The sequence below is a fragment of the Ursus americanus genome, chromosome 21, assembly GCF_024610735.1.
Source record: "Ursus americanus isolate L20-20 chromosome 21, mUrsAme1.1.p, whole genome shotgun sequence".
Taxonomy (NCBI): domain Eukaryota; kingdom Metazoa; phylum Chordata; class Mammalia; order Carnivora; family Ursidae; genus Ursus; species Ursus americanus.
This window is the reverse complement of record NC_142147.1, coordinates 6899443-6923209: the sequence shown is the minus strand read 5'-3', so window position 1 is coordinate 6923209 and position 23767 is coordinate 6899443. Positions and strand designations below refer to the sequence as shown.

The window sequence follows — 23767 nt, the reverse complement described above, 5'->3', positions numbered from 1 at the left end:
CGTCCTTCAGCATCAGAAGCACCCCGTCCTGGGGTGTGCAGACCTCATCCCAGGCTTCATTTCACTCGAACACTTTATTTTCCACAAAGACTAATGGGTGGTGCTATCTCCATCTTTGCCCCGTGGCCCTGCTACGTTACCGCTCTCAGGATCAGCAATGTCTCCAGGTGACTACGGTAACGGTCTACACCAGCGGTTCCGGATGCTGAGCACGCAGCGGTCAGCTGGACGGCGGACTAAAGCAATTTCCGGGCCCTCCCCCCCAGTCTGAGTCAGAAGGCCTGCTGGTGGGTCTTGAGAATTTACATTTCTGACCCCTTCCCAGGTAATGCTGAGGCTTCTGTTCTGGGCACGGACGCTCTCCACCCCTCCGGGGACAGGAATGCTTCCACTGAAGACAGCAATTCAGTTTTTCTCAATCAGTTTATTGAATTACCATTTCTGTAACCCAACACCAGCCACCACTCGGGTGAGATCTGTTACTGCTGTGATCGTGTTCACAAACGGGACACCCCGCTCGCCGCTACCGAAGGAACAAGAACCTCTCCAGTACCTTCCGGCACCTCATAACCTGAAATTCTGACAAGCTGGGACCTGGGCCTACAATTTGCTATTTAAGAGACCAGGTCTGGTGTTGACGGTAAAGCCACCATCAAAAGCTGCATTAAGAACTTCATCCAGGCAGCTTGCTGTGACAAAACTTAAATCCTGTCGTACATTGCCCGGGATTTCTTCGAGGTCTTTTTCATTCCTCTGAGGAATAATGACTCGCTTCAGTCCTGCTCGGTGTGCTGCCAGCACTTTGTCTTTAATCCCACCCACCTAGAAGGAGAGAACAAAGTTATTCAGATTTCTGGTCGTACTCAGACTGTGAAAGATCCCTGACCCAACTTCCTTTCACGGCTATTTTGAAACATCGAAATCCTCTTCCGTTTTGTTATAGCGGGAGCTGGGAAAGCCACTACAAAGGTTAATAAACAGTGAATTCTTTATGTTTCAATTTGTGTTCTATTCAATCCTTTTAATGGGGCAAAATTCTAAACTTTCTATAGATATGAGCCCCTCTTACGTCCGCGATTCCTTCTTACACTGTCAGGTCAATATTTACATTGCGTTTTATAATCAAAACAATCATCAATAGGTCGATTCTGAAAAATCATGACATTATTTTAGCCACAAATATCACTCCCACGGAGCTGAGCTGTGCGCCAGGAGTACTTCCTTCTGTTCAAGCTTAAAGCCACCACCTTTGTGCCACTTGACGAAGAAAACATCCCAAGTGATGGAGGCTCTTACGGTGGTTTTGAAATATGTCCACAATGGTCCCTTCACAAAAGGGGGAGTCTCATTCCCCTCCCCTTGAATGTGGGCCAGGCTTAGTGGCTCATAAGAAACAGAGTGTGGGGGAAGTGACGCTGTAGGACTTCCACAGTCAACCCACAAAAAATGAGAGGCGCTGCTGCCAGGTCCGTCTCTCTGGATCTCTTGCCCTGGAAGTCGCCGGCGCCATATTCGAGGTCACCCAACAGCCTCTGGAGGAGCCCTGGCGGGGGGAGGACCGGGGGCATCCTGCCAACCATGACCAATTTGCTAGTCAGGAGAGTGAACCGCCCTGGAAGCAGATCCGCAGCCCCCGTCAACCTGCAGATGAGGGCGACCGGGCTGGTGTCTTGACCGTGATGATGGGGCCCTGAGGCAGGTGAGCTCAGCTAAGCCACTCCTGAGTTCCTGACGCCCAGACGCTGTGAGCATCATCGCTCTCGTTTTGGGTGGTGTGCTATGCGGCAGCTCTCAGTCCTACGCCCCAGAACACGTCAGCCCTGGAGACGGCCCCTCAGAGCCCTCCAACCACGCGCAGTGACACTGCCCCGGCCCTCCTGCCCAGCTGTCGTCCTGCCAGGGCTCCTCCGCGTGCTGCTGAGGGACACCGTCAGAGGGCCTTCTGCAAAAAGAGTCTAAGACAGACTGACTCCCTGCACGTACGAGAACGCCTCCCTTACTTCCCCGTCCGGCTGGTGGTGCGGCCGCGTGTCCCTCGGGTCCCTCTCCGTCACTTCTGAAGGTGCTGCTCACCTGGGGTCCCTGAGGGGACTGATGACACAGCTTTCTCCTCGGTTATCTGAACTCTCGTGGGGATGAGCTCTTTCTCCTAGCTGGCGGAGGCCCTTTCCATCTGTAGATAACCCACAATTCTAGGAAACGTTCCATGGTTTCTTTGACAATTTGTTCTATTCCGTTTTCTCTGTTTGCTAGAATGCCTGGTAGTTAGATGCCGGATCTGCTTGATTGCTTTTTCTATTATTTTTTTCTGAATAGTTCTCTAATTTTAAAACCTAAGTTTTAGATCCAAGTTTTCTCCCCACTCTCTGTTCTTGAACTGTCCTCTCCGAACTGCCGGCTTTAGCGAGCCTTCCTCTTCCACGCCGCGGCTTCTCTCCTGGCTCAGGGAATAGGTTTAACACTGGAGGCTTATTCAAAGCTGCTGTGGCTCTGCCCTGTGGGGGTGGGAAAGCCTTTACCTGGGTGCTTATGTGCCCTGAGAGCCAGGGGACAAGGGGAAGACCCACTTATTCTATGGAGATTTCTATGAATCCCCTGGTTTGGTTTCCCATCTCTTTGCTGCTCTCCTGGTCTGTGCCTTGTGGCTCTGAGCCCATACTTTTCCCAGATTCCTTCTGGGAAGATCGTTTCTACCTCTAATTCGACTTCACCAGCCAAGACGCTATCCTCCAGGCGGCTAACTCTCAGCTGCTGACCCCCCACTCCTTTTTGAGTGTTTGTATTACTCCTTTCACTCTTCGCTTAGTCTACCATCTTGAACTAGGAAGCTGAACAGTCATGTCAGTAAAGCATTTACATGTCCTTTTCATAGCACAGATAATATTAACCACAATTAACCAATGTTACGGTCTGCTGAAATGCAGTAATTCCTGGGAAAGGTGAAGAAAAGACATCAGCCATTCCTTTCAAGTACAGACCTACACATGTATCATAATTACAGGATTTAGAATATGGTTGAATTTCAAAAATTGGGGAAATGAGAGTTGTCTTAGTGATCTTGACTGGTGATTCTATGATGTACTTTCACAATTACCTCACAAAATAAAGGTGTTCTCAGAATAAAGCACATTTGTTTCTTTTCTCACGTTGCTGTGAACCCACCAAAATTCTGTGGTAGACTAGTAATCAACGACTTAAGACCCTAAATGATCGCTTAAGACCCTAAATGATCATCAAGTTCTCTGCATTTTTTTTATCAGTGTTTTTTAAGTAGTTTAGGGTGTGGAGAGGAGCCCCAAAGCCCCGTATATATATAGAACTTTTTACAAATTTAGCAATTAGACATGGTTGGTCTTTATTACAGTTTCCATTTTATACTTATTTTTCTATAAATCTATCAACTACAGCAATCTAAGTTATCTATAGGAGGTCTCGCAGGGGCTTCAAAAGTTGAGAAGTCAGCCTGAAGTTTAAAACAATCAGCTGCTCTCCTGTTTTACACAGAAGTTATCTGGCTAACAGCTTGCTAACTGGAACAAAACCTCCACTCTTCACCTTGCGGCTGACACTTCTGATGACCACACTGATCTTTCTGTCCCTCATAAGCCTTCTTTCTTAGTAGAAGGGAAAACATGGGGAAAATTGTCAGTTTGTCTTTTATTTGATCGATATTGAAAAATATAAATTAGTTACATGTATAAAACTTTAAAGTGTTTAAAACTAAGGTATATATACGAAGAAGGGAAACTACTACTGATTTAAACTTTAAATTAAAAAAATTTAAAACCATATAAATCACTTTCGTCAGACTTACTGGAAGAACAAGACCCCTCAGTGTGATTTCTCCAGTCATGGCCACATCTGAGCGCACCAGCCGCCCACTAAAAAGCGAGGCGAGACAGGTTACTATGGTAACTCCAGCAGATGGTCCATCTTTTGTGACAGCACCAGCTGGGAAGTGCAGATGGATGTCTGTGTTGTCAAGAAGATCAAAACTTCCAGAAGCTTAAAAAAGGAAATAAGGATTTTAATGTCGAAAAATTAAACCTGTTTTCTTTTTCTCCTAAAAAAAGAGAATCAAAAAGATAAAAATGTTTTGGGTAAATGAATCCCTCAAAATATTAATGGGTGGTGCCATTAGAGTGGGGTCTGGAAGAACAGTTTCATTCTACTGTAAGCAGAACTGAAAACAAACCCTTGAAAATCCGTTTCTGGTTCACGCACGAGGCACCGAGTCCTAGCGCGGGAACCAGAATGGCTACGGGCGTCCAAAATCAAAGGTCTGCTGCTTTCCTGAAGGTGTAACTCCGCCGTGCGAGCCCATCTGACCCCCGTCCCAGAACCGGGAGGCGCCGCCTGGATCTCGAGCCACAGGCCCGGCCTCGCCGCTCACCGTTAGTCAGCCCGTAGGTCTTCGCGTTGCTGCGGAGCCAGCTGATGGCCAGGTGCGCGGACTCCTTCATGACGTCCCCCAGCTGGCCGGTCAGCGTCAGCTGACCCTCGCCGTCCATGCGGCTTGCCTCCACGAACATGATTTCCCCACCTAAGGGGGTCCACGCCAACCCGATTGCCACTCCTGGTTGACTCAACCGCTCGGACACCTGGAGAGAAAGAACAAAATGACCGGTTCAGGCCCCGCGAGCCGAACGACCTTCTGGCCGGCGAATCTCACGACGTGCGGCCGGCGCCCACGTCTTCAGCTTAAGCCTCAACTCAAAGGGCTCACCCCTCACGTAAGCCGGAGTCGCCCCTTACTAGGTATGGCTCTCCGCCAGAAGAAAAACTAACCTTCCTGCTCGGCACTTATTTTTACCTTAAAATACGTGTGGATAACTTTGATTAAAGAGCCACGTCTAGTTACACGTGCCCTAATTTTCAAGGGACAAACCCAACTGTTTTATCTACTTCAATATTTTTATCAGGCTGCATACTTCTCAATACTCCAGAACCTGACTTCATTTTAGGTAATCTTGCATTTGTTTCCGAAAGCAGAAACCCTTTTTCTTTTTTTTTTTTTAAAGATTATTTATTTGTTTGTTTGTTTATTTATTTATTTATTTGACAGAGATAGAGACAGCCAGCGAGAGAGGGAACACAAGCAGGGGGAGTGGGAGAGGAAGAAGCAGGCTGCCAGTGGAAGAGCCTGATGTGGGGCTCGATCCTGGAACCCTGGGATCACGCCCTGAGCCGAAGGCAGACGCCTAACGACTGAGCCACCCAGGCGCCCCCAGAAACCCTTTTTCAAACACACGTTTCTTAAATGGCCAAGTGTGAAGGTATGTGTTAAAAGCCCTGGATTTTATTTCTCTGACACTTTACTTTCTCTGTTCCTGCTGGAGAAACACCGTCCACGACCACTTCACGACACCCCGGACCTCCCCCCGTGCGCCCTCACTGCCGCGTGCACTGAACGTGCCACTCTCCCGACACCACCAGCCCGGTGACGAGCCAGTTCACACGAGTTAGGAAAACACATACAAAGTAATGGTACAGTTAAAACACCATCACGGTCCCTCTGACTGCACCCTCTGGGTCTCCACATTCCTCACCCTACAGAAGAAGCTATCACCCTGAGAGGAACGGAGCACAACGTGTCAACCCATCACTAATCCAAATAGGAGATTTTTCCACCGGAGGTAACTTTCTCACTAAGGAGCAACGGAACCAATAGTCTGAGTTTCTGGTTAAAGGGCTACGTTGCTGATGCTTCCTCCTTTTCCATGGGGCTTAGATGGTCAAAATCCTGACTTTAAAACACTCCAAAATCATGTGTGGTGTCCACGAAAGCGACTGGGCACGAATTTGTGGTCATAAACCCGCTAGCATATTTTGAAAATTTGTTTCATATTTAAAAAATGTAATTCTAAATAACTTCATCTGGTAAGTGGGACTCGGCAGTCCGACCGTGGTGCGCACAGAGCCGAGCGGGTACCAGCTCCCACCTCCTCAGCCCTGGCACTTGCCCTGTTCCATCTGTACTTGAGGAGAAAGACACAAAGGATCAGTATGCAGAAGCTCGGTACTATTTAAGGAAAACACAGAAACAGCTATTTATAAAAGTGCTCCCGAGGCTGGTTTTTTTCTAATATAAAATCGATGTTTTATACCCTAATGACATCTACTTTGGGTGGGAATTTGCCAGGGGGTTCTGTTTTACCACATGGCTCTTTTCTAGGGCTGAGTGAACTAATCCTCCAGAATTATCCTCAGTACACTGAATCATATGTAATTTAACCGAAAAAGCCGTTTGGCAGAATTCTGTTAGCTATAACGAGAACCATCCCTTTTTTACAGCTAAATCCTCAAAACTCATCTGTCAGGATAATACCAAAAATGTCCCCAAAGAATCAGGAGTAAGGTGCTTGTTGATTACTGTGTCGCTTCAAGAAACCAAGCCAGCTTTCCAACTCTGCATCCACTGGGGGGCCTGGTACTCTGGGCAGAGGTAATTGGTGCATTGTTCACTCAAACGACGGAGGGCAGGTAAGTACATATGGCCAAACCAGAAACACCCAGGCCCACAAGCACTTTATTCCGACTTGATGGTTAAGTGTTCTCATATTAACCTGAAGATGGGAAAATGGCAAATCTATGATCTAACAACATACGGGCAAGAGAACTGAGGGGCCCGATTACCAGCAACCCTAGAATCTCTGTGATTAAGGCTAATAGCTGTTCTCTAAAAGGTGAAGGATCTTTAATTCGTAGATTCTTAGACTTGGAAACATATATATTTAAAAGATTTTATTGATTTGGGATAGAGAATGTAGTCCTGCATGGGGGGCGGTGAGCAGAGGGGGCAGAGGGGAGGGACAAGCAGACTTCCTGCTGAGCAGAGAGCCCAACATGGGACTCGATCCCAGGACCCCAGATCATGACCTGAGCCGAAGGCAGACACTTAACCAAATGCGCCACCTAGGCGCCCCATCATACGTTTTTTTTTTTTCTTAAGATTTTAAGTATTCTCTACACCCAACGTGGGGCTCGAACTCAGCCCTAAGATCAAGAGTCGAGTGCTCCTCCAACTGAGCCAGTCAGGCGCCCCTGGAGTCATACTTTCGAGGGCACGTGCTCAGAAACTGTAAAAGTCACGCATCCGGTTTCTATGTATCTTCCCTCAGCCATGAGGGGACCGCAAGTAACTGCGAAGGTAAAGGGCAAGCCCCACGCTCCTCTCCTGCCCTGTGTGCAGCTTGCCAGCCATCTTAACCCCTTGTCCCAGAACAATCTGTGTCTCATAGCACTCCTTAGAAAGTGATTCAACACACTAATTTCAGACCATGTGTATCCGTACTTTTCTGTCAGTTTCTAATTGCACTGCTGGTCTGTGGAATCCTCGACAGGCCTCGGCTCGAAGCTGAGAATGTTTTCCATGCTAGATGTCCAAGCGGAACACAAGCATCCCAAGCCCATTTTGTCGTTCAATTTCCCACACGTATATCCTTGCGCTTCAATTTCCTTGTCTGGTAACTAAATCTTGCTTAAAGAAATGGGCGATTTCTTCTGTAATAATTATTATCAATCATGTAAATCCATCATGTCAATATGCAGATTGAAGGAGTGTTGAAAATATTTAATGAAAGACCTAATTAATAATAGAATATGTCTTCTAGGGACGCCCGGGTGGCTCAGTCGGCGAAGCGTCTGCCTTCACTCCGGTCACGATCCCAGGGTCCTGGGATGGAGCCCCGTGTTGGGCTCCCTGCTCAGCTTTTCCCTCTCCCTCTGTGCTCCTCCCCCAGCTTGTGTTCTGTCAAATAAATAAAATCTCTAAAGAAAATTAAAAAAAAAGGATATTTCTCAAGTCTGGTTCATTCTTGGCAGTTCGATGGTAGCCGTGCTGAAGGAGCATCTGTGTACTAACCACTGCCATTTCCCACCGTCCATCCCCTTGATAACTGGGAGTAGTGATAACTGAAACAGGGAACACGAGGTTCCGTTACAGCTCGTAGGGACGGAACAGCGAGTGCCTCCTGGAACTGACAGCCTACTTCGGAACATCAGGTGAAGGCACGGTCCCACTCCAGCACGGGGAGACAACGGGGTATGTACCAAGGGCTTCCGTCTACGGAGCCCTGAGGAGGCTCGGGTCCCTGTCTGCGGAGTAGGGACACGTTCTCACGGAAGAGGCTGAGCAGAGTAGGGTCTGCTGGGCAGAGAAGGGCCAGGAAGCCATCGTGAGGCTGGCCGGCAGGCGCCGAGGACTGCAGACAGGGTAACTCCACGGCCTTCTTTCCAGGGGCAGACGCGTACCGCAGTGCCCGCGCAGCCCCAGCTAGCAGACGGCCGTGCGACGCAGGCACGTTCGTCACAGTGCCACTTACGCTGTAACTGGTTTCTTTTAGACCTCGGAGCGCTTTTCACGCTCCTGCCAGGCTGTCACCACGGCAGCCATCCATCTGCCAACTTCTTTCAAGTCTTTGTACTAAGATCCTAAGCCTCGAATTCATGAATATTTGATTTTTCTAGTTGTAAATTTGTTTCCATAGCGTTTAGAAAAGGGAAGGTCAGATGCTGTCTGCCTCGGAGGGGTGCTGGGGTCGGCACTGTCCTCTCTCAAAGGGTGTGTTAAACAGCCCCCCTGGCCTGCCCTGCACTGCAGAGAGCCAGCTGCTTTCAGCCCCTCTCAGTAGAGCCTCTTCTTGGCCACATCCATTCGTGCCGCGGCGCCGGGCCAGGCCGAGTGTGCAGCACTGGTGCCGCAGGACATGGGCGCGTGCGGCACGGCGGGTTTAAATGGAGTGGATGGGAATTCGCTACCTCTATGCTTGTGGGCATTTCACTAGTGTTTACACTCGGCCCATTTCTAGCACCTGATTTTGTCTGTTTGAAAGGCAAGCATGCTGATGCAATCTCCTGCAATTCACCTTTGGATGCATGTTATTCAGGATGCTTTTATTTTTTATTTTTAAAAAGATATTTATTTATTTATTTGGAGAGAGAGAAAGTGTGAGTGGGGGACGCGTAGAGAGGAAAGGAGAGGGACAAGTAGACTCCTCACTGAGCATGGAACCCACTGCAGGGCTCCATCTCACAACCCTGAGATCATGACCTGAGCCGAAATCAGCAGTCAGCTCGTAAGTGACTGAGCCCCCCAGTGCCCCTATTCAAGATGCTTTTAAAAATCTGCATGTCCATCTTTTTCCCTTTAATATTATTATTTTTTAAGGGCAGCGACCTCTGGATAAGGACTTTTCACACACCACTGCAGGAAACTAAGGGTAAGGCTTTAATACAAAATATGAATGGAGTCAGGAATACTTGGAAAATCAATCTCAGGACTAGCCGGCCGGACAGAACACGGACACTTAGGGTGCGGATGACTGGCTTTCTGAGACTGAAATTAAATTTATCCTTACCTGTTCTTCTAATTGTGTCACTACATTTACAATCCATGTGTTTAAGACTGTTACCCCTAGAGGGGTGCCTGGGTGGCTCAGTCGTTAAGCATCTGCCTTCGGCTCGGGTCATGGTCCTGGGGTCCTGGGATTGAGCTCTGTGTCAGACTCCCTGCTCAGCGGGGAGCCTGCTTCTCCCTCTCCCACTCCCCCTGCTTGTGTTCCCTCTCTTGCTATGTCTCTGTCAAATAAATAAAATCTTAAAAAAAAAAAAAAAAAAAAAAAGACTGTTACACCCCTAGAGATTTTCGGTCAACTGCAAGACTGGCCGTTAGGATATGTACCCAGTGGCGTGGAGGCCTCTCCTGCTTTCACTAGGATGCAAATGACAACTTCTCATTTCACCCGAAGGGTGTTCACGTAACCAACCTATGCAAGTAATTACGACCGAGCTGACCATCGTTACTGGCAATCTCCTGACCAGATCAGGTAAGACTAAATAACTGTCATTTGATTCCTGCACCTTTCCTACTTCCTCTGCAGCTGCATGTGGCCCCAGCGCGCGCTCCTGAGGAAGCCCTGTAAGTGTCCTGTGCTGCGGTAGCGCGCGCGGCACGACGGACGCCCAGGCCGCTGCAGACACCTGCGCCCACACCCGCTCCTTCCCACCTTCTCTCCCAGTGCGCAGAGCGCTTTCTTTTCCTTTTTCCTTTCCTTTTTCCTCTTTCGTTTCCTTTCCGTGAGTTTAACTGATCTTGTCTCTTTAGGAAATCTCATTGTACTGGAAAAGGTGACTTGTGATACTGCTCCATAATGTGAAATCTAAACTAAGTCCCTAGAACTCCTTTTCAATCTGTTTAGGGAATTCTAAACGCATGTAACTATTGATAAAAAGGTGCCTTCTTACCTTTCTTCCTCACTGGCAGTTTGCTAGGTAGTCACACGGTCGGCACTAACATATTTTTGCAGACTCATCTTTGACAAGAGTGCAGAATGGTCAGGGGTGGTGGAAGACTATTAAAGCAAGTCTAAAATCAGGACCACAACAACAGTAAAAACGGGTGGGTTTTTGGTTGTGGTTGTTCTGGTGATTGGGGATGTTAGTTTTCAGGGAGTAAGGCGGCTGCAGGAACGAGCATTTGTTCACTGTTCAGCATGTACCAGGTCCTACATGGGTGGGCGTTTTATATCATCGACTCAGTCAATCCTAAAACCCATCTCAACACACGTATAATCAGCCCCATTGGTCAGATGGACGCAGCCCATTCAAGGAGGCTGGGTTTATCACCTGGTGAGTGACAGGCTTCCCTCAACTTCCCTTCTCCTAAGCCCCTGCTATGGCGGCTGGCTCCCCACCTCCATTCCCTTCTCACGATTTTCTGCTTTCAAAACACTCCTCCCCTTCCTCCCCACACTGCATCGTGCCATCATCCCAGGTGTCTCCAGCGAACCGCTGAAGCTCTGCTGCTACCTGGCTTCTGTGTTCTCTCAACAGCAGTTTCCTCACCTTAACTCGGCCACTCTCTTCCAGGTCCTGATCACCAGCAGAAATCCCGCCAGCTCTGAAACCCGAATGTGAATGCTCCTATCCCCCGATTGTTTTCTCATCCCTCTTGTCCACCTGTCCTCAAGACCATCGACGCCGCCACCTTCACATTCTGCACCTACTCTGTCCGGACTTCACTTCTCTTCTGGTGCAAAGAACAAGCCTTTGTTCCATCATTATAATCATCTTCTTGTAAATAACTCACTATTCTTGTCCCTTTCCTCATTATTCCCACAAAGGGTATCCTCGTCGCACACGACTTCCTCCCCTCACAATACGGGTCCTATCCCGTCTCACCTGCCCAAAGACTTTGTTCCCACTGTCCCTCCAGCAACATCCCACTCTCTCTACTGGAGCACCCAGGCCTCCACTTGCAAACATTCTCCCTGCGGCCCCCACTCCCTTCCAGCCAGCTCGTTTCTCTGCAATCATTCACAGCCAACTTCTCAAGAGAGGGGCCCGCACACTAACTGTTTCCTCACCTCCCATTCTTTCTTCCACACACTCCCCAATCTCCCCTGCCCACCATTCCCCTCTTCCAAAGTCAGACCTCCACGCTATGAAAGCGAATACACAAGCAGCAAACACATCTGGACATTCCCTCCTTCCGGAGGGTTTCCTCCTTTGTTCTCATGGCAGCATAAAAACCGTTTCCCTCTGACCTGCCTTATACTTTTCTCTTTTATGAGGGCTCCTCTTCCTCTCCAGGACCCTAAGTGTTGGCATTCTTCAGGGCCTGCCTCTAGCTCCTGGCTCTTTTCGGTGTACACTTTTTCCTCTGGTGACCTCAACATTTCTGGGACTTGAAATGTCCTCTATCTTCTCACAACTCTGTAATTCATGCCTCCACCTTGGACCCCTCCTCTGGGCAACAGGCCTGCGTGTCCACGTCCCCTTTCACATGCCTCAGACATTTCAAACTCGACACGTTCACCACCCCGTCTTTCCCGCTGTGGTAAATGGCACTGCCACACTAAAGTCCTGTTGCTCCCACCAGAAACCCGCAAGTTCCTTCTGATGACTGTTTCCTTTGTTCCCTATATGTAGGCCGTCAGCAAGCCCCAGTCCACCCGTACACGATGTCTCAGATGGCGCTGGAGCAGTGACCCCCAATTTCAAAGCCGCCTGCTTGTCCTCCTTATAGCACCAATCTCAACTTATAATTATGTGTTTACTTGTTAATTTTCTCTACGAAAGCAAGCATCATGAAGGTAGAGATCGTACCTTGCCTGTTTACTACTGTATTTGCTAGAAGCTCTTTAATATGTTATCTATTGAATGAATGAAACTCTTTCTAGAAGAAATGACAGAACCTAGACGTTTACATTTATGGAGAATATAGGCATTTAAACCAAAAAAGGTGCCTTACGACATCATGGGATCACTTCGACACGTACCCCAACATTCCTAGTACAATCTGTCTCTAGACTTTTTACCCCGGACTGCAGGAAGAAGAGCGACGAAGGCCGGCCACTGCGCATTCTCTGGGAGAGCCGAGACCCCAGGTGCGCCAGCGCTATGCTCCTCTCACGTGAGCAACAGATCACAGCTCTGGAGTCGGTCACGCCTGAACCAAATCTCCACTCTGGCAAAAGCTGTGTCTTCTTGCAAGTTATTTAAACACTCTAAGCCTGTTTCCTCATCTGTTCTTGGAAAGACGCCATGACTGAGGATTCAAAGATGTGTCACTTGTTAGAGGGTCTTCCATAGTGCCTGATACCTAACAGATACACACAAGAAGTGGCCAAGAACCCCAGGCCAACCTCTCCCATTCCAAAACACAGCACTACTCTGGGTAAGAATACAAACAAAGATCTGACGTACAGCAGATGTCTTTTTTTTTTTTTTTTTTTAACTGCCATACTTCAAGCCATTCTCTTTTTAGCAGGGAAGGGTAGGAATTAGCTTGGTCAGACAGGGTACTGGAGGAGACCAGAAAGAATACCAGGCTTGCCATCAACTGGTCTGAGTCTGAATACTGGCTTCACTACCTGCACCTTATGTGAATTTACAGGACTCACTTAATCTCTTCAAGCTTCTTCCTGGGTATAAAATGGAAGACTCCCAGCACAGTGATGGCCCTCAGGGACAATAAGACAATAAAGAGATGTTCCATAAATCTTCCTCTTAGAGATGCGAAAGCTCAGGCAAGGGTGGTGAAGCAGCTTGGGACCACTAGAGGCAGAGACAGAAACCTCAGGCTACAGAGGGAAAAGATGAACAGAATGTTCCAAACTCCCAAACACCAGACCTTCTATTCTAAGATGCTATTTATAAAAGGCAAAAGGCCTCTAGACTCTACCTTTCAGAGTCATGTTGGTGAAAAGTGCTCAGATGCCTAAAGGAAAATGAGTTTCTCCAATGATATCAAACAGAGCTGTTAAGCAGTGTTTATAAAATTTCTCATTTCTGTTCTTTTGGTTCCTTTTTTGCCAAAGCTCCAAAATGTCAACAATGCTTCCAAAAGCAGCTGAAATGGCTGGGAGAGAAAGGGTATATGCAACAGAAACACGCATCAATCTTTTGTTGTTATCTGTTGCTCTAGTTTAAATTCCCAAAGAACTGCTGGAATGTACTGTCCCGGAAAGCTTAGAGAAAAAAGCCCATTGGAAATGCAGGAGTCAGAACCTGTTTTCGTCTTTACTCTCAAAACCAATGCGTTCTTGCAGAACAGAAAAGCAGGTTTTGCTCACTTTCTCAAGCAAGGAAAGTTTTGCTCCGTTTCTTACACTTCAAAATTTAAACCCATGTCATCTTAAGAATTCAAATAACCAATTGGCCTCTGATTCTACTGTTCAAGACCAGATATACTGTTGAGAGTAAACAAGTTCTATTCTTGTAACAGAGTTTTGTAAAGAGGCTCATTAGCTTTAATGACCAGCTCAGAGTTTAAACAGATAAACAAGATGGGTTTGGGGACTATTTTTCCTCTCCACAGTTTTCAGACTTGAGGAAAACCTCATCTATTCGTAGTGATTTTGAATGTCAGAGGAAGAGGTTATCTTCTGTATAATTAATCAGACTTATTCTTCTGAAAATCATTTTTTTTTTAAACTGATAGGAGGTGATGGTAAAGCTTCTGAAGGAAGATGCTATGTTCAGGAGTATAATAAAATTTTTTTCCAGTCACTGACCCATACTAGCTCCTGTAAGAATCCTATGCAATGTATCAAAATGCCTCAGGAGACACAGACTCAATACCTTTTCCATCCAGCTGCCTCAACTCAGCCCTGGGGCTCGCGCCTTTCTGACTGGACTTCTGCTGTGAGGGACAGTTAGGGGAGGAGGATGGACACAGGGCTGTGTGGCTTTAACCCAAGGAACTATTAACAACAAAATGACAGATTTCCGAAAGATGCAATCTGGGTCTGCACTAGCGCAGTCAGAATTCAAGCGAGGCACACGTTTTCAGATACTTCATACTTGGGCTGTTTCCGTACCTTCGTCCCCCAAGACTCTGATCGCACACAAAAAAATCCGTAATTAGGAATTAATGGGAATATAGAATTTCTAAGGAGGAAAGTCAGAGACACTGTTCTTAAAATGGAACTGGAGGGCAGAGAATAAGATCAGACCGAGTTTCCAGAGGAGGATGTGGCCAGGGTATCTGGCTCTCTGCAAAAGCCTTCCTTATTATCACACTGGGCACTAAAATTCAATACCACGGAGAAAACAAGTTTCCAGTCTCCAGACAAAATTCAGCCTCCCAAACCACCCAGTTCTGACTCTTCTCCAATCTGTGCAGCAGCCGTCAGAGGAAACCAGAGGCCATCAACAAAGAAATGAGAACAGTCACCTCCATTTCATACATTGGGGGCCCAAGGATGTCTTTCAGAGCATGGAAATCGATCAGAATCGGCATTTCAGGTGGGAGGGCTAAGTCCGGAGCGTCACTGACAGACTCAGGCTTTGCATCTTCTAAGATACGCTCTCTGGAACCTAAGAGAGAAAAACGTATTTAGAAATTCTCAGAGATCGGCAGGTTTGAAAATTCATTAGTATATACGTCAAACAGAAGCACGCGGACCCGAACCCATCAGTAGCCTTCGTGTATTTATTCAGGCACAAAAGTTCACCTTGTCCTCTGTGGAGCTCAGGCAGAGACTCTGTCTTTCAAGAGCCCCTGCAGGGTGACGGAATGCACCGTCTCGTTCATTTATTCTCACCTGTTTGTCGTCTACCCTTCCCACGGCACGTAAGCTCCGGCACGGGACAACCCCGCCTGTCTTCTTTTTAACCATTATACTCTTAAGCCAAGCACAATGCCTGGCCCTGCTCAGTTTCAGAGGGCAGATACTGAAGGGTCACATGCGATAGATGACCTTATCTAATTCTGTCAGATCAACAGAACACAAAGCTTTCAACTCCCTCTTCAGAGGGGGCCCATCAGGTGCCCCATTTCCTGACAGGCAGCAAGAACTTGGAAATGTCGGATCCCTGTATAAGCAACGCTTCTTTTGTAAAAAGGTTATCATTTTCCAATAAAAACAAGTGTAACTGGCAGTGCCAGGGTAAAAGCATATGAAGCGTGGTCTGAAACCCCTATACTCATGGACTATTTCCTTGACCTGCCTAAGAGCCCTGGCTGCTAACAACTTGTCAGAGCACGGACTCATTCTGGTTTGAGCCTAGACATACAAGGAGCAGGAGCCAACTGACCTATCAGACCACCTTTCTGCTGGTCTCTGTAATTCCAGTTTGAGGAAAGAAAAACGTTACTTAAGCCAGTTAAGGGGGGCACGTGTTGGGATGGGCACTGGGTGTTATACGCGACTAACGAATCACTGAACAACTGAACAAGAACCAGTGAGGTACCACACAGCAGCTAACCGAACATCATAATAAAAGGCCTATGCCAGAGCCTAAAATGAACAGAGGGTTAAAAATGTACGAACTATTTGGCTCTATTCATCCTCATTCCTAGTTTTGCTTTTCTGTTAGCTTTGCCATAATTCTTCCAGCTCTTATACTATCTCGTGAAATGTAAAATATCTTTATTACCTTTTTTTACGTACATCCTTCCTTCTGGAAATGCTTACTGCAAATACTATAACATACAACACACAATAATTATAAACATGCCATTGTATATTTTATTTTTGGTACAATTCTCCCATTCTGATAATTCATGAAGTTAAAAGAACTGTTTTTCACTAACTCCTTTCCTTTCAAAAGTGATTCCTGAACATGTTTTAAAATATCAGGCCCTCATTTTAGACGCCAACGATAACTGGAAACATCCTGGGGGCGGGTCCCTAAATGACCCCTGCATAGAACAGCCTTGCTATGACCTTCCGGGTGAATGCCCCTCTCAGTCTGCTGGGCTCTATGGGGCTCCTCTTCAAGACTGAATCACGACAGATACGTGACGGAAACCAGACAAGAGCTCAGATTTTCTGCCACTTGCTGCCTGTCAGACCCTCTGCCTAACACTGAAACTTTGCACTACCTATCTCTACAGAGTTCTCGTGAGAATTAGAGAATTAAAGAGAAAACCCTTTGCAGACTGCAAAGCGATGTTGTACCTTTTTTTTTTTTTTTTAAAGATTTTATTTATTTATTCGACAGAGATAGAGACAGCCAGTGAGAGAGGGAACACAAGCAGGGGGAGTGGGAGAGGAAGAAGCAGGCTCCTAGCGGAGGAGCCTGATGTGGGGCTCGATCCCATAACGCCGGGATCACGCCCTGAGCCGAAGGCAGATGCTTAACTGCTGTGCCACCCAGGCGCCCCAGCGATGTTGTACCTTAAAGGTAAGTCTTGAGTTATATATATTCTCACAGTCATTTCTTCGTAATGTCATCTTTCAAAGTTTAGGTTCTAGAAAGTCTTCCCTGATCTAACTTCTTACAATACTTATCTGTTTCACTAAACCTAGCTATCATTGGGTTACTTAGTAGATTGTGGAAATGGGAAGTCTTCTGCTTCCTGCCCTGTTGGCAGTCTATCTAAGCAGTAGCAATGAGCAAGGGTGGAAAGGCATCCAATGGCCAGGTTACCTCCCTGCAGATCTCAAAGCAGAACACAGAGCAGGTGTCATTGCTTAATTAAAATTAATGCACAGAAAGAACAGCACTACCTCTCTAAGGTTACTATCGTACCCTAAAAATGAAGGGCTCTGAAACTTCAGCCGATGCACAGAAGAAGCTGCGAGATCCTTTAGCCTGGCGTGCTTTTGGACGGGCTTTTCTGAGATCTAATTACTGTTGCCAGCCTGGAATTCACGATCACAGGAGGAAGTCAGGCTGGATGGGTGAAAGCCAATCCACAATTATGTAACTAATGCTTGAGGACATCCAATCCCTTTTCAAGTGGAGTAGTGAACTCAGTGCTTTGAGCAGTGAGAAGGTGGTGGTGGAGAGAGCTATTTCTAATGCAACTAGACCTCAGAAGATAAAAGATGGCCATTTCCTTCACGCTTTAGGCACAGCAACTGTGTTATAAAGAATTCAATCAACTTAGAACTAATCTGTGCTTCAAAACATCCCATTATTACAGCCTAGAGAGTGAAAAGCTCAAGCCAAAAAAATGGTGCCAGCTAATGGGGAAAGAGAGGCTAGCACTGGATTCTAAGTATCATCCACGAGGACCTACACGTACTGCAAAGTGACAGTAAGGAAATACTGAGAACTCAGAGAATTCACACCTCGATTCCTCATTCAAACAAACAAAACCTGAACAACATCATCTCACAAAGATGCCACTCCAGGCACGAAACCCTGGCTACCGGTGAACGCTCCACGTCCTGTGCACGAGCTTTCGAGCCCTCTGCTCTAGTGGCACGTGCCCCCCCCCCCCCCGCCACAGTGATCAGCACCCACAGAAGACAGTGGCAGGGTCCCGAGGACTCACGACTGGCTTTGCCCTGGACTGTAGCACTCAGGCAAGGGGGACTTTTCAAGGCGAGGCAAACAACAACAATAAAGAAAGTTCAACCTCTCCCAACATAACAGGAGCCCTGTCCCGAGAGCGCTTCCCGCTGGAACTGCAGTGTTCCTCTTCTATGCCCTTCTCTTGGGCAGAAACAGTGGTTCTCCAGATGGCTAACAGTCACGTGACACCAAGCAGCGAAGAAGTCTACATTATAAGAGTAAGATACCGTTTGCTGGTTACCAAATTAAACTCTAGCAAACTAGTTTAAGAAATGACAAAGATCACTGTTAAAGAAAGTGAAGAAATCTTCCCAAATACCAAGCTTATGAAAACATAAAGTGATTCAATCTTCCAGGGAAACCTCCCAAATATTCATACTCTCAGACCCAGTGGTCCTAGTTTGCAGGAACCTACCCTTAAGGACATAATCAGAAGTGCGGACGACTGCTGTGTAGGCAACAGTTTGGACAACAAAACCACCTGCTGCAGAATGACTGTAAGAGCAAACACGAGATCCTATGTAAACACTCGACATCAGGAGCGCGGTTAAAGACACCGCGGTACAGTCATCTAAGAAAACACGACACCGTCACTCAAACTGTTTCCCAAGTGTTTTTAAGTAATGTGAGAAAACGCTTTTGAAACAACGTCAATTTAAGGGAAGAGGAGGGTATGTGCTTTCACACGGCATGATTTCTACTAATATAACATAATATAAATACACGTGAGAATGAATGCAATGATATAGTCCAAAACATGGCAGTTATTCCCTGAGTTATGAGACTAAGATTACATGGTGAAATGGTCAATAAATAACAGTCTCCAATCCTGGCTCTGGCTTCCCAGTTGGCCCTGAAGAAAGTTACTTTACCCCTCTGTATCTGTTTTTCTAATCTGTAAAACCATAATTATAGTAACCCCTGTAGAGTCACTGGGAGAATTTAACAACGTTTAAAGCCGAAATATCTATCAATGGGAGGAAGTGAGTTATAGTTGGAGAAATATTTCGCACAGACCTCCAGACTCCCAGTTCTTACTCCACAGCCCCTTCACTGAAGAAAACAAAGTACAACCTCTGCAGCCCACATCCACTTGGGGCCCCCGAGGGGGCCTCGACCACAGTCACAGGACAGCTGGGAACCACAGACATTGAACATTCGTAAGAAAAAAGAAAAAGATGACAAAATTCAAGATTCTTCCCTATGCTATAGTATATATTACTAGTACATTCAATGCACCAACACTTCCTTTACAAATAATTTGGAAGCATATTCTTAAAAGTAATAAAGTGCTATTAAATAGAGGCTGAAATGAAAGGCCATGGAAAAAGAAAATGAGAAGCTAGCTCGACCTCACTCCACTTGAACTGTTTCTTCACTTCAAAGATAAAACTGTTCTAAAAGTGGGAAGGAGCCGAAGTTCTTTTCGGTGATTCACTCTGCTCAGAGAGGTCTCCCAGCCCTTCTTTCACCCGTGTTATCTAACAGCCTGTCATAACAGAGTCTAATTCAGGACGCAGCCAGGATGGTCAGGGTATAAGCAAGGAGTTTCACAGCATGAAGGCAGCAGGTAAGCGAGCAGCACCCAGGGCACAAGCTGCCATGCGCTCGCTCTGCTCACTGGCAGCCCTCCCTCCCCCGCAGCACAAGAACGCACGTGCGTGGCGGTGCCCTCCCTCAGGGCGCTAAGCCTGACGCTGGAGTTGATGTCACCCAGGCTACTAGGAAAGGACACGCTAAAGCTACGAACTCCTCACGAGAAAGGATTAGGCTTTCCAGAGTAGCTGTCCCAGGGACACGATCAAGCGTTCTTTCCCACCCCATGCTCTCTCAGAGGAGCGTGACTTAAATGAAAGCAGGCCCCAGAGCCCAAGAATCACGGTGGGAGGAGGGAGAGAGGAAGATATTAAGAGGGAAGGTAAGGAGGTAGAATACAGGGGTATAATATCCTGGGAAATGCCCAGAAGCTTTTTTAAAAAAAAAACAACAACAGGGGCGCCTGGGTGGCACAGCGGTTAAGCGTCTGCCTTCGGCTCAGGGCGTGATCCCGGCGTTATGGGATCGAGCCCCACATCAGGCTCCTCCGCTATGAGCCTGCTTCTTCCTCTCCCACTCCCCCTGCTTGTGTTCCCTCTCTCGCTGGCTGTCTCTATCTCTGTCAAATAAATAAATAAAATCTTTAAAAAACAACAACAACAACAAAAAACCAAAAAGCGTCTTGCCTTTTGAATAAATCCCGTGGCAAACGGCATCTCTTGGCAGGTGGCCCAATAAGTGGAAAGCAGCAGAGGCCAGGAACACAACAAAGGCTACTAACATCAACAACTGCCCAGAATGTGGGGGAAATGACAATCTACCAAGCCACAGATGCCCTAGGTTATCTATAATCACCTTACTCAGAACATTTTAGTTATCACTTATTCTTCTCTGTATGCTGCTTAACTTCAAGTATGCACTACACTCTCGAGAGCTGGCTCATGAGTTCAAAAGCTACACTTCGAGGCAGAGCGATAATAGGAACCCTTTCATCTCGATAACGAAGTGTTCACTTTCACAAAGAGCTGGTTTCTAATGCTCATGGGGTAGGGATGGAGGAGGGAAGGAGGGAGTGTACCAGAATACTGTTAACTGCAACCAGCAATTGCCAGGGCCCAAAACCCGGGTTAGTTCTCCAAAGAGATGAACGCTACCTGTTTCTGTCATATTAACACAATATCCCTGCGAAACAGCTCCCTGAGAATGTTTGGTCTCATTCTGAGGCTTAGCAGAATTCAGGAAGAATCAGGAATTCAAAAAGCAGAGAATAAAACCATGATATATAAAACTTTAAAAGCTAGGCAGAAAGTCAAAGATCCGGCCCAACTCTCCATTTTTTACTCAAGGAAACTGAGACCCAGGGAGGTTAAACCAATTGCCTTAAGTGCACAGCAAATTGCAGACAGTACCAGGATTCCTGGCTCCCAACCAAGGACACCTTTATCCCAGCACCGAAGTGCAGTCTAGAAACACTGCCTGTAGTTCAAGAGCTCCTTGATAAAATAAGGCAACTTGGAGGTAAATTTAATTAGATTATTCTTTCCTAACTGAAAATAATCAACTGGTACTATAAACACAGATTCCCTTCTATGACTTTTGTGGAAAAAAAACCAAAAAAACCCCACAAAAACCCAAAATTGTGACAGACTTGGGGATGAGTGAAAACAGACAACTGGGTGTCCTGTCCAGCATATCCTTCCAGCTGGTGTGTGTCTTACTGCTTCTCAGCTATTTTTCAATTCTGTAAGCTTTAGAAACTGAAAGAAATGCAAATGGTGCTCGCCTGTAGAAATGAAAGTGAGCTTTGTCCGACAGAGGTACAACTGACCCTCTCTCCCGTCCCGCGAAGCTGGTTTTGCCAATCTCAGCATTCCTGACCGCCTGCATACTATGCGTGTACTCCTGGATTCTCCGCTGAACCACCCGTAACATCTCACTGGTTGTTTCATTAATTAATGAGTTTATCAAAATCTGTGACATATGGTCATTTTATACTTGTATGATGGCAATGCTTTTGCTGTTAAGAAATTATCATCCTGGGGTGCCTGGGTGGCTCAGTCGGTTAAGCATCCAACTTGTGATTTTGGCTCAGATCATGATCTCATGGGCGCTGAGATCAAGCCCTGTGTTGGGGGGGGATGTGGTCCACACTCAGCAGGGAGTCTGCTTGAGACTCCCTCTCCCTCTGCCGTCACCCCTGCTCGTGTTCTCTCTCTAGAGTATTAAAAAAAAGAAATTACTATCCTTTAACACTGTACAAGAACACTTGTTTCTAAACAGTGACAGATCTTCCCAGCAATCACCTCTTAACGACTATGAGTAGCTAATATGTTTATTTATTTAAAGATTTTATTTATTTGTCAGAGACAGAGAGAGAGAGAGAGAGCACAAGCAGGGGAAGTGGCAGGCAGAGGGAGAAGCAAGCTCCCTGCTCAGCAAGGAGGCCGATGTGGGACTCGATCCTAGGACCCTGGGATCATGACCTGAGCCGAAGGCAGATACTTAACTGACTGAACCACCCAGGCGTCCCTCTAATAGGTTTAGATTAAGAAGATGTTAGGGCCTCAGACAAATACACAGATGCACCAAATTGCTTTAGGTACAAAAACTTTATGAAACACTCCATTTTCAGTATTCCTCCCTTTGAGTAGCTCCTCAGAAATATCCAGTAGAAGTACAACGGACCCTCCTTACTTCCAAGAGGCCTTGCAGTCAGACAGCCTGGGTTTGTGGTCCAGCTCTTCCCACCTGTAAGCTCTGTGACGTTGGGAAATTTCCTTATTTTTTTTAAAAAGTGTTTTTATTATGGTAAGACAGATATCACATACTCTGGATCATTTTAACCATCCGCAAGTACAAAATTCAGTGGAACTAAATACGTGTGCCATGTTGCTATAACCGTGACCACCACCGATACCCTAACCCTTTTCATTATCTCAACATAAACTCTGTAGCCATTAAATAGTAACTCCCCATCCTCTTCTCCCCTCTGTTCTACTTTTCTGTCTCTATGAACGTGCCTATTCTAGGTAGCTCACATTATATGGAACCATACAGTATTTGTCCTTCTGTGTCTGGCTTATTTCACTTGGCACGATGTTTTCTAGGTCCAGGCATGCTGTAGTATCTATCAGATTTTCACTCCTTTCTATGGCTACGTAGCGGTCTGTGTCTACCACAGCTTGTTCATCCACTCGTCATGGCCACCTGAGCTGTTTCCATCTTTTGGCTCTTGTGAAGAATGCGGCCATGAACACTGGTATCTGTCTGGGTCCCTGTTTTCCAGTCTTGGATGTGCACCTAGAAGTGGAATTGCTGGGTTATACGGTGGTTCTACGTGTAACTTTCTGAAGTGCTGATGAACTGGTTTCCACAGGAGCTGCGCCATTTTATGCTCTCACTAGTTTCTGCACATCTGCACCGCTTTTTATTTTCCATTTTTTAAATTACAGGTATGAAGTAATATCTCACTGTGGTATATGTTAGGCATCTTTCCGTGTGCTTTTGGCCAGCTGTCTGTCTTCTTTGAAATGTCTGTTCAAGTCCTTTGTTCATTTTTGAATTGGGTTGCTTCTGTTGGTTGAGTTGTAGAGTTCTTTATACATTTCTGGATATCAATCCCTAATCAGACACATGATTTGCAAATATTTTCTTCCATTCTGTCGGTTGTTTTTCTTTCTTGACAGTGTCTTTTGATGCACAAAAGTTTTTAATTTTGATGAAATCCAATTTATTTTTTCTTTTGTTACCTGTGCTTTTGATGTCATATCCATAAAATCATTGCCAAATCTAATTGTTATGAGGATTTTCCCCAATGTTTTATTCTTAAGCTCTTATGTTTAGGTCACTGATCAAAGTTCAGTTAATTTCTGTATTTATTTTAATTTTGTATTTATGTATTTATTTTGTAAGGGCCCAACTTCATTCTTTTGCATGTGGATATCCTGTTTTCCCACCACCATTCGTTGAAGACTTTCCTTTCCTTATTTGAATGGCATCCCTGATAAAAATCAATTGACCATATATGTGAGCCTTTATTTCTGTGCTCTCTATTCTATTCCACTGGTCTATATGTCTGTTCTTACGTCAGTACCATGCTGTCTTAATTAATGCAGCTTTACAAAAGAGTCAAAGTTAGGAGGTGTGAATCCTCCATTTTGATCTTTTCCTAGACTGTTTTGGGTATTTGGGGCCCACTGCAATACCACATGAATTTGAAGATCGACTTTTGCATTTCTCTGAAAGAGACTATGGAAGTTTCTCAGAAGAGACTGCATTACAACTGTAGATCTTAACAATTTCTGATCCATGAACACAGATATCCTTCCCTTTACTTAGGTCTTCTAAAATTTCCTTCCAGCAATGTTTGGTGGTTTTCAACATACAAGTCCTTCACCTCCTTAACGAGATTTATTCTTAAGTATTTAATTTTTTTAGATGCTACTGTAAATGGAATTGCTTTTTCATTTTAGTTTTT

General features: G+C 46.1%; 1 protein-coding gene across 1 annotated transcript in view; it reads right to left on the bottom strand.

Moving 5' to 3' along the window:
• Nucleotides 1–404: 404 nt before the first annotated feature.
• LONP2 (lon peptidase 2, peroxisomal) overlaps nucleotides 405–23767 on the bottom strand; it is a 100133-nt gene continuing 76770 nt past the window's right edge. Inside the window, exons 12-15 of the mRNA XM_045806729.2 lie at nucleotides 14681–14823; nucleotides 4394–4601; nucleotides 3815–4005; nucleotides 405–822 (exon numbers count right to left, since the gene is read on the bottom strand). Coding sequence (XP_045662685.1) covers nucleotides 601–822; nucleotides 3815–4005; nucleotides 4394–4601; nucleotides 14681–14823 — 764 coding nt within the window. The 3' untranslated portion in view covers nucleotides 405–600. The remainder of the gene's footprint in view (nucleotides 823–3814; nucleotides 4006–4393; nucleotides 4602–14680; nucleotides 14824–23767) is intronic.